Source organism: Rhineura floridana, chromosome 7, assembly GCF_030035675.1.
Source record: "Rhineura floridana isolate rRhiFlo1 chromosome 7, rRhiFlo1.hap2, whole genome shotgun sequence".
NCBI lineage: Eukaryota > Metazoa > Chordata > Lepidosauria > Squamata > Rhineuridae > Rhineura > Rhineura floridana.
In genome coordinates, this window is record NC_084486.1 from 108,192,294 (window position 1) to 108,203,854 (window position 11,561).

At 43.0% G+C, this 11,561-nt stretch overlaps 1 protein-coding gene across 7 annotated transcripts in view; it reads right to left on the reverse strand.

Annotated features, from left to right (window-relative positions):
* The window catches only part of WDFY1 (WD repeat and FYVE domain containing 1), a 51,382-nt gene extending 40,022 nt beyond the window's left edge, over positions 1-11,360 (reverse strand). For 2 of the 7 annotated variants that reach the window (XM_061636799.1, XM_061636795.1), the window contains exons 1-3: positions 11,301-11,360; positions 10,069-10,120; positions 5,310-5,377 (exon numbers count right to left, since the gene is read on the reverse strand). In XM_061636799.1, the coding sequence (XP_061492783.1) occupies positions 5,310-5,316 (7 nt within the window). In that variant the 5' untranslated portion in view covers positions 5,317-5,377; positions 10,069-10,120; positions 11,301-11,360. Of the gene's footprint in view, positions 1-5,309; positions 5,378-9,212; positions 9,562-10,068; positions 10,137-10,306; positions 10,491-11,300 lie in introns of those variants that run through there. The other 5 variants (XM_061636794.1, XM_061636793.1, XM_061636797.1 and 2 more) reach the window with 4 other exon arrangements.
* Between the last annotated feature and the right edge of the window lie 201 nt (positions 11,361-11,561).

Below are 11,561 nucleotides of genomic sequence, written 5' to 3' on the forward strand. Positions count from 1 at the left end.
TGAGGCTGAGAGGCAGTGACTGGCCCAAGGTCACCCAGTACACTTAATGGCTATGTGGGGATTTGAACCCTGGTCTATCAAACCTGTAGCAAATTTAGACATTGTTTTGCAACAAGGTTCTTATTTATCCATGTCCCTACCAAGCAAAACCAGAATTCCCAGAGAACACCCCCACCTCTATAGTGCAATCACAGGCATGTTTACTCAGAAGTAAGCCCCACTGAATTCAATGAGGCTTACTCCTAGGAAAGAGTGTATAAGATTGCAGCCTTAGTGACTTGCCATCGGGTCCTTTAGAGAGTACTACAGAAACTGCCTTGGTCCCCCTGTATGATGATCTCTGTCAGGAGTGAGTGTATCCCTATTAATCATCCTTTACATCTCAGCAGCTTTTGATAACATCAACCATGGTATTCTTCTGAATGACTGTCTGGGTGGCACTGCTCTGCAGTGGTTCCAGTCTTACCTGGATAGTTGTTTTCAGAGGGCGGTACTTGGGAACCATTCTTCAGCCCCGCGGAGCCCACAATGAGGGGTTCCGCAGGGTTCAATTTTATCCCCCATGCTTTTTATTATCTACATGAAACTGCTGAGTGGAGTCATCTGAAGTTTGGGAGTTCATTGTCAGCAATGTGCTGAAGACCAGGGCTGTGGAGTCAAACCTCCGACTCCTCTATTTTTCTACTGTCCAACTCCGACTCCAACTCCTTCATAAATGGCATATGTAATTTATTTATTTATTTTATTTATTATTTGGTTTATATCCAGCCCTTCCTCCCAACAGGAGCCCAGGGCGGCAAACAGAAACGATAAAACACTTTAAGACATCATAAAAAGACCTTAAAATATATTAAAACAAAAAAAATAAATTATTAATTTTATTTTGAAGTCGGAACATTTCTACCGACTCTGACTCCACCCAAAATTGCTTCCAACTCAGATTCCACAGCCCTGCTGAAGACACACATCTCTGCTTCTCCTTTACATCTGCAGGAGAGGCAGTGGATGTGCTAGATCGATGCCTTGCCTTGGTAATGAACTGGATGAGTGCCAACAAACTGAAGCTTAATCCAGACAAGACTGAGGCAGTTAATGGGTGGTTCCCCAGACCAGATGGGTGAGGCATGGCTTGCTCTGGATGGGATTGCACTCCCTCTAAAGGAACAGGCACACAGCTTGGGGAATACTTCTGGATCCATTACTGTCGCTCAAGTGGCCTCAGTGGTGCAGAATGCCTTTCATCAGCTTTTACTGGTGGCTCACCAGTATCTGGACAGGGACAGCCTAACTTCAGTTGATAACCTCTGATAACCTCTAGGTTGGATTACTGCAATGTGTTATACATGGGGCTGTCTTTGAAGATGGTTCTGAAACTGCAGCTCCTGCAGAATTCTGTAACCAGATTGTTAACTGGCATAGGATGGTTGGAATATATAACACCTATTCTGGCACAACCGCGCTAGCTACCAATTAGTTTCCGGTTTCAATTCAAAGTGCAGGTTTTAACTTACAAAGTCTTACGTGGCTCAGGACCCCAATACCTCAAGTACCACCTCTCTCCACATGAACCAATCTAGACACTGAGTTCTTCATCTGAGACCCTTCTCTGTGTGCCCTCTCTGAGGGAGGTGCAGAGTGATAACACAAGAACAGGCCTTTTCAGTGATGGCTCCCTGCTTGTGGAATGCTCTCCCCACAAAGGTATGCCTGGTACCATCATTAGGTGGAGTTTGCAGCTTGGTTGGCTGGGCTTGCAGGAAAAGCACTGCAGAGATTCCTGAGGAAAGGTGATTAAAAGAATCTAGAGAGCTCTCGTGTCTGCTGGAGAAGCTGATCAGAAGTTCAACTGAAGGTGTCAGACTTGCAAGCTCTGAGAACCAACTCACAGCTTTGTTGGGGGCAACCTGAGATGTTTCTGCCACTCCAGGCGCCTGCACCACTCTGTATTTATTTATTTATTTATTTATTTATTTAATTTAATTTAATTTATATACCGCCCTAAGCCCAAGGGCTCTCTGGGCGGTGTACATACAATAAAGCAATCAAAATATATAAATAAAATAATACAATAAAATCAAACCAACAAAGGTAAACAAAATAATCAAACAGTAGCAAAATGCATCAAATACATATACTAATACGCATTAAAATGCCTGGGAATATAAAAAGGTTTTCACCTGGCGCCGAAAAGATAGCAGCGTCGGCGCCAGGCGCACCTCATCGGAAACACCATTCCACAGTTCGGGAGCCACAACCGAAAAGGCCCTATTTCTAGTCACCACCCTCCGAGCTTCTCGATGGGATGGTACTCGGAGGAGGGCCTTAGATGTTGAGCGCAGTGTACGGGTAGTTTCATATTGGGAGAGGCGCTCCACCAGGTATTGTGGTCCCATGCCGTGTAAGGCTTTATAGGTCAAAACCAGCACTTTGAATTTAGCCCGGAAACAAATAGGAAGCCAGTGCAGACGAGCCAGAACAGGTGTGATATGAGCGGACCTTGTTGTCCGCGTCAACAATCTGGCCGCTGCATTCTGGACTAACTGTAGTTTCCGAACTGTCTTCAAGGGCAGCCCAACGTAGAGCGCATTGCAGTAGTCCAATCTAGAAGTTACCAGAGCATGAACGACTGAGGCGAGGTCGTCACTGTCCAGATAGGGACGTAGCTGGGCTACCAATCGGAGATGGTAAAAAGCATTCCTTGCCACTGAGGCTACCTGAGCCTCAAGAGACAAGGAAGAGTCGAAAAGAACTCCCAAGCTACGAACCTGTTCTTTCAAGGGGAGTGTAACCCCATCCAGAACAGGGTGAACATCCACCATCTGGGCAGAGAAGGCACTCACTAACAGCGTCTCGGTCTTGTCTGGATTAAGCTTCAGTCTGTTAGCTCCCATCCAATCCATTATCGCGGCCAGGCAACGGTTTAGTACGTTAACAGCCTCACCTGAAGAAGATGAAAAGGAGAAATAGAGTTGCGTGTCATCAGCGTACTGGTGACAACGCACTCCAAAACTCCTGATGACCATACCCAGCGGCTTCATATAGATGTTGAAGTACATCTATAGATGTTGACAGTACCGATCCCTGTGGGACTCCACAATGGAGAGTCCAGGGTGTCGAACAGTGTTAGTATATGTATTAGTATATGTATTTGATGCATTTTCACTGGAAGTTGTAATCACTGTTTTTTAATAATGTTATTTGTTATTTAATTTTTATAAATTGTATTGTTTTATTGATGTATTTCTATATTTGCGTTTTTCTTGTTTTCATCATCATCATCATCAATTTTCAGGCACCAGGCAAAAACCTTCCTTTTTACTCAGGCTTTTGGCCTTTAATTTGAAGGGGTTTAGGTATCAATAGACTCTTTTAAAGTGACAGGTCTTGCAAGAACTCTTAATTTGTGCTGATCTTTAGGCTGTGTTTGGTGTTTTAATGGGTTTAATTGGTTTTAATGTAATTGTTGTAAGTTGCTTTGGGTTGCTTTGCAAGGAAAGCAACTAAATAGTAATACTAATACTGCCTTAGAGTAGTGCCCCTATGCCTTGAATAGCAGTTTAATCTGCAAACATTAGTAGATAATAATGCTTATCTCCGTATTATGAAAAGCATCTGATGATTTTCTAAAGATGAAACTGCTGTTAAAGGCACAGAAGAACACCAGCTTGTTTTTCCTCATCAGTTGGCAACCATATTTAGAAGTAAAAGCCTTTGTTAGGTTTGATTTAATGTTAAGCTGACCCTGCTAAAGTTATGTTTCTGGTTTCAATTATCTTGGGAACAGCTTGGTGAGGAAAATATAACCCCACAGTAAGCATTTTTTCTCTTTTGTTTTGGTTCAGCAGGAGCTTATTTAAACCAAAAATAAAAATGGTTACACAAAAGAAGTAATTGTATTAGCAAAGTCAGATGCTCACTTGCAAGATATATTAGATAAGCCAACACTTCCAATTAAGTAACTGAACCTCCCTGAAGCATGAAAAAATTTCATCTCATGCAACTTCACAAAACATGAATGACATTCTTGCATTTGTCAGCTTCCTCCAGCTGTAAAGTTCCTAAATAGGTGCCAAAATTAAATTTCTTCCATAGAAAGTCAGGGTCATTTTGCAATTTCATGGTCTGACTCCGGAACCACCCAGAAGATGCATTCTTGTCACAAGACAGCCTCATGGATTAACATGCAGACTGCTAAAACAAGCCTACCGAAGCAGCACCAGACAAGTCTCAAAACTGGAAGAATTAAAAACAGCACTGCCACTGACTGCCACAAAAGGATCAAGAGAAGGGAATAAATAAATGCTTTCATCTCAATTGAGACAATGATGATAATGACGATGATTGAGCCCTTCCTCTCATAAAGCACAGGGCAGCGCACAACATGATAAAAGGCAATACAGCAGTAATAATTAAAAATAAGAAATGGTAACAACGAGCTGCCTCTTGAATGCCTCCAGTGTTGGAGAGCCCATCACCTCCCTAGGTAACTGGTTCCATTGTAGTACTGCTCTAAAAACTTCCTGTTAGAGCGGTACAACAATGGAACCAACCACCTAGGGAGATGGTGGGCTCTCCAACACTGGAGGCATTCAAGAGGCAGCTGGACAGCCACCTGTCAGGCAGGGCTGTGGAGTCGGAGTCGTGAGCAATTTTGGCTGGAGTCGGAGTTGGGAGCAATTTTGGGAGGAGTCGGAGTCGGTAGAAATGTACAGACTCCGACTTCCAAATAAATTTTGATTGACAAGAAGCAATTTTGGGTGAAGTCGGAGTCAGACAGTAGAAAAATAGAGGAGTCGGAGTTGAAGGTTTGGTGTACCGACTTGACAGCCCTGCTGTCAGGTATGCTTTAAGTTGGATTCCTGCATTGAGTGGGGGATTGGACTTGATGGCCTTATAGGCCTCTTCCAACTTTACTATTCTATGAGCACTAATCAAAGACAGCACAAGACTGGCGCAGCCTACACATCTTCCTATTTCCTATTTTCAGCCCTAGGTTGCACAACAGTGTACTAATAAAGACCCAGCCCAAGCTAGATACCAAAGCAAAAGAAGCTTCATGTGCATGCTTTATCAGGTACACGAGAGAGGGTTGCTCCGCTCTGTATCTGCATGTGGATTTAGAAAAGATACTGAGACCATCAAAGCACAACGACTGCATGCATGTCTCTTCTAGCAGATATGCATATATTAAGAACTTGTTGCCATTTACATTTGTGTTTTTTTAAAAAAGAACAAAATCTCTTTCTAGATTCACCCAAGAGACACACTCAACCAATGGCATCAGCAAAGCAGTACCTGTACTTACTTACATGACATTGTGTGGTAAATGCTGGGCCAGTACTGGCCACTGTCCCTCTTCAGCCATATTCTAATTGTCCTGTGAATTTTAGGAAAACAAAAAAAAAGTAATTCTGCAAATGAAAATTTCATTCTGCAGTAAAAAACTTAGAAAATAAGGCATATTTCGAATAGGAAAGTCTGTATCTTAATTCATGCTGATCAGTCAAACCCATATTCAAAAGAGTCATTTCTTTTTATTGTTATTTTCCTCTTCCTTCACTGCAGTATACCAGTGCCGTTCAGCTGATGTTTTACAAGCATCAGCATCACAGCTATATAATACTCATATGACCTAAACTGTAAATGATTATTCAGCATGTTGTCTTTCGGTTTAGCCAGGCAACTAGCTTGTCAACAAGACTGCTCATATGGATACTTTTCATGCTGGTTCTAAAACATGTAAGTGGTATAAGGACTGGGTCCACAAAAATATACATACTCATTCCTTTTATTTTTGCATCTTTTACCCAAACCTCTACCAAAGCTAAAGATTCAAAGATGGGCTTCTGGTTTCAAATGCATCCCTGAGCTCTGATTAAAGGGTGAATCAGAAACCAGATTTCATTCCGACTTGGTGCCCCTACTATCCTTGAAGTACACCACACAGCAGCACAGCATGGTTCAGCACCTAGAGCAGGACTGGTGATCTTTTTTTCACATCCCCACCTGGACAACCTTGGGGGGGGCATGCCAATGATAGGCAGGTCAGAGGCACAGTGGGCAGAGCAACTACATGTGAATTTTACCTTTGTACCAAAGGCTAGTTTCCTCCCACTCACACAATCCTTCCTCTCCATCCAGGCAAGCAAAAGGCATTATCTGCATTTAAGGGTCCATTTCAGACAAAAACACTCAAGGAGGATGCAAAGCAGGACTGGTGAGGGGTGTGGCCTGGGAAGAGTTCTAAGGGCCCAAAGTGGTCTGGAGGTACACATTTGGCCCCCCGGCCTCAGGTTCCCCATCCCTGGCCTAGAACACTGAATAAGGATGTGGGATGTGTTCAAATCACTACTCAGCTACAACACTCACCAAGCCAATTAACAAGCTTTTGTATTTGATTTGGAATAATTATTGTAAGTTGGAAAGCTCTTAACTTGCCATTTTCATGATTGGCAAGGGCGGATGCAGCTAGATAAATAAAAGCTCAAGAGAAAAGGTGTTTATTGAGAAGCACTCTAAGAGAGATGGGAAGGGAGGGGATGGTTTCAGACAGAAAGAAGTGAAGCAAGTAAAACTGAATAGTTCATGTAGCAACACACTTTGGCAAGTAGTTGATTGCTTGGATAGCACACACAATATTTTAGTAACTCTGGTGATAACACTGAAGGTAACAGACTTCCACACCCACCCTGCTTCATGACACCATTTTTTGAGAAATCCTTATTATGGTATTTTATGCATTGCTTCCTTGTGTTCATTCAACAACTATTAATGAAAGCAGCAATTTAAAAAGTTCCAAGCCTATGAAAAACACACACACACACACACACACACACCCCACACCCCACCCACCCCCCCCACACACGGAGAATAAAGACCCAATGGGTTTGTGGCTGAGGTGAGATCTGAATGGAGGATTTGCCAGCCAGCTGCTCACACCTGGTCACTACCCTATCCCAGCTCTCAGTTCACACAAGATGGCCTGTATGGCAATGCCTCATAAGGTGTGCTACACTGCTTGATAAGAATTGCAAGTAGCAACAAGACTGATCTCTTCTGCATAATTCATGCATCGCCACACAGGCCATCTCATGTGTGAGATAAAAACTAAGAATCAAATTATCTTGTCTTGTATTGCTGAGCCACATTGTTCATCCACTGTGAGGAAACACATTCTTCTCTTAGCTTAAATGTAATCCCATGCAACAGACGCTACAATCCCCGAGGGTTCTCAGGGAACTAGCAACAATTAACCCCTTGGTCTGATGAAACCGATTATTATCTTGATTACTTAAGCACAGCTTTGAGAGGCAGTTTCTCTGCACTCTCTTGTGTGCCATCTGCTTCAAAGACTAACACTTATATATAAATTCTGCTCCATCAGAATAAGGACAAAGGCAATCTGTGGAGCAATGTTATGTGCTGGTTTGGTTAGCATCTGACAACAGGCAACCTGAAGAGAAGACAGTGGGCAAATTATGTTGATAGTGTAAAGCAGTATGCAAAATCAAAGCAAATAATGTAAACTCTGGATATTAAACATCTGAATCTGTAACTTGGCCATGCATATCAATAGTGAAATATAAGTAGTAACCACAGTGGAGTTCATACAGCAAATCTACAGGCCAGAACAAGCCAAAGAGTTCTGCACAGGAACTGAATGGGCCAAGGAGCCACAAAATGATATTTTGGAACAACCTACTGTGACAAAATCAATGCCAAAAGACATTTCTGGAGCATGGGAGCTCTGAACCTTTGTGAGGGATAAGCAGCAGGAAGAAGGTATTTCTGGCCACACACAAGTTTCTATGGCTTCTTCTATCACTTTTCCAGGCCCCAACAACAACATCGCAAGAAATTAATGGACAGCCACTAAACATAACCATAACAGCTTTTTGTTATGAATACCAAACAGACAACATCATACCTGACTACGCAATATGACCCCCTCTCTCCCATGGGAGAGTGCTGTTGTATTCAGGTCCTACTTTCGAGCTTCCCATAAGCATCTGATTGGCCACTGTGAGAACAGGATGCTGGACTAGATGGGCCACTGGCCTGATCCAGCAGGACTCCTCTTATGCTCCCCAACCACTATTACCTCAAGACATCTAACCTGGGTAAGGCATGCTCACCCCACTTCCCATAGGCAATCTGGGGAAGAGGGAAATGAGTGTGTGTGTGTGTGTGAGTGGACATTCTTTTTCAAGTTTCAATGTCTTTGAGGAAGATGGCACTCTGTAGCCTAGCAAGGCATAAAACTGTCACCAACTATTCCCCTTGCATTTCACAGCCTTTTGGTCCGAATGTTTAGCTTTCTTTGATACCCATTTGCAAACCCGTTTATGCATCTGCTGACTAATAACAACACTTCATGCATCTGACAAAGCAAACTCTAGTCCACCAAGGCTTATGCCCAAATAAATCTGTTAGTCTCAGAAGAACCCCCCTCCATTTGTTATATCAGACTTAACACAGCTACTTCCTTTGAAATTTTTGGCTATACCTGGGGAAAAGGGGGGGGAAGGGGAATGAGGTGTTGCTATCCATGACCTTTTGGCTGTGCATCTTTCATGCGCACATGTGAATGTAGGTTACTAATTTTATGTTATTTTTTAACCCTGTCCCCACCCTCCCTCACAGTGTTATACCACAATCTTTCACTTAGACCTCTGCATTGATCTTACCGCTTTAAAACTATTTCATTGGGGGGGGGGTGAACCGCCTATATAATGATCCCATGAACGTCCACAACAGACCTCTCCAAAACACACGAGGGGGGCGTGTCCCTCCCTCATTTCCACCCCACCCCCAATTCTCTTTCTAGCCAGAAAATTTCAGAGCAACCCCTTCTCTTCCAAAAAAAACACCCCAAGAAAACAAATCCAAACTCTTGTGGGCCCTCAAAGGCTAACAGGTTTATTGTTCTTCACGCTCAGAGTTGAGCCTTGCCCGCCTTTCTTGAAAAAGGGCAGGGAAGAGACGGTCTCTGAAGCGCAACGGCGGTGGGGGGGTGGGGGAGCGGTGGGGAAGCGCTGCGCGACCCAGGGGGGTGAAATAGGCGGTGGGGAGGGAGACCCTAGCTCTTCCCTCCTGGGAAGGAGTCGCCTGAGCTTCTTTTGCTTTCCTCCAGGGAAGGGGGCTTGGTGGTCCGTCTGCCTGCCTGCCTGCCCGCCCGCCCTCTCCCTTCCTCCCCAGGGTCTCCTTCCCACCTATCCTCGCTGGCGGTGATGATGCCGTCCTCTTTGGGGATGATGAGCGCAGTGCTGACGGCATCCTGGTGCCCCTCGATCTTGCTCAGCAGGACAGGGCGGCTGCTCTGAGGCCGGGAGTGAATCTCAGCCGCCATCTCGCAGGCAGACGGGCGGCGACAGTGGCCTGCGAAGCGCCAGAAAGCGGCCCGTAATAGCGGGTATAGCGGCGCCTCCGAAAGGCATCAGCGTCCAGCTATCTTCCCTAACGTCCGGACTAGCTCCGCCCCCCCGGAAGCTGCGGAATAGCCAGGAGAAAGGACCGCCGTAATGGCAGGATCAGCCGCGCGTTATACGTTGTGCGTCTAGAAACTCCCGTAAAGCGTATGTGTTATGGGCGTGTTCTTCATAGTTATATTTGAACTGGAGGGCCGCGGTTACAGTAATGTATGCAAATCCTGTGATTCATTACATTACATCGTTTCGCAACATCTTAGGCCAAGTCAAGAACAAACACCTATGAAGAGTATGTAATTTATTTATTTATTTATTTATTGTATTTATATACCGCCCCATAGCCAAAGCTCTCTGGGCAGTTTACAATAACTGTAAACATTAAAAACAAATATACAAATTTAAAAACACATTTTTTAAAAACAATTTAAAACACAATTTAAAACAATTAAAACACATGCTAAAATGCCCGGGAGAAGAGGAAAGTCTTGACCTGGCGCCGAAAAGATAACAGCATATTATATAAATAAATAAAATGTCCCCTCTCATTTGACTTTTTTTGATACACAATGTTACAAAATAGACTTCTGATCGAAATTACATATTACAAACTATCTTCAAGAAACACAGCTCATATACTCACAGAATTATTGCCACCGAAGCGAGCGGGAAGCCTCCTGCCAGTCATCTTTGGCCTATTTGCAGTTGGATGTGATAAATTATCTGAGGTAGCTATTATATCATCAAAACTTAAAAGGTCTAGAAGAGATTTGAAAGCATACTAAAACATAGTTATAGTCAGTGGGTGGTATCCAACTTTAGTCATTCTGAAAGTAGACCCGCTGATATAAATAGACTTAAGAGTCTTGAGTATGACTTACCTCTGGATATCAACCAGTCTCTTAATCGTGGCAAATTTTTACATTTACTGGCAATTCTTAAGATTTAAGGAGGCCAATGACAAATGAAAGAAAATCCTGTCCTTCCCATGCAAAACCGAAAGTCAACCAAGAGTCCTCAGTAAATGATTAACAATGCGACCCTGTACATCACTTATTCAGAAAATGTATGCCTCATGGAGTGACATGGGGCTCAATTAGGGTTGCCAGGTCTGAACCATTCAAAAACCTGAGAAAATGGGGGCGGGCCCTAGTGATGTCATGGGGCGGGCCCTAGTGATGTCATTAAATGTGATACATTGTATCAACCACAGTTGCTTGGAGCATACCATTCAAAAAAAATTCCCTGATTGGAGATTAAAATAGAAATCTTACGTAAAACAGGGTGTTCCTAGGTCCATCTGAAGTGACAAGGTCATTCTTTCTCACAAGCTTAGGGGGATGCAAAATGGAAATGGACTGCCTTCAAGTTGATCCCAGATAGGGTCTTCATGGTAAGCAGTATTCAGACAGAGATGGTTTACTATTGCCTTCCTCTGAGTCTGAGAGGCAGTGACTGGCCCAAGGTCACCCAGTGAGCTTCATGGATGTGTGGAGATTCGAACCCTGGTCTGCCAGGTCACAGTTCAATGCCTTTAGGGAACATTTAAACTGGCTTACTTGCTTCTGGCAAGAAGGGTTTACGTGCCCTCAGATAAAAAAGTACAGTTGGTGGTCAAAGAACAGTTGATAGTAGAGAAAAAAGAGGGTTTACTGAAAAACCATAAATATGATACACCAAAAATTATGAACATTATTGTATTTTCTTTTTATTTATTTCTTCATAAAAAACTTTCTTCTTCATAAAACAGCCCGTTTCGGCTTTTGTTAATAGCCTTCGTCAGGGGCTACAATACAAACATATTTACATATATCATTTTTATATTGTAACATTATACCTTAATAACAAAATATTTTTCTCTTTAAAATTACTTACACTTCACTTCTCCTATTCACGTCTCTTTCTTACTGTTATTCACCTTGCTCTTATTATTCTAATGTCTGAAGATCTCTTATAAAAGGCTTCGTTTTACACATGAATCATTACTCAGCTGTTTTGTGTATTCCATTACCATTGCTTGTGTTTTTCTAAAAGGGATCGTCTACCAATTCTTTTCAATTTATAAAAGAGGAAGAAAATCTATTTCTCTGTTCATAATTTTTGGTGTATCATATTTATGGTTTTTACGTGCCCTCA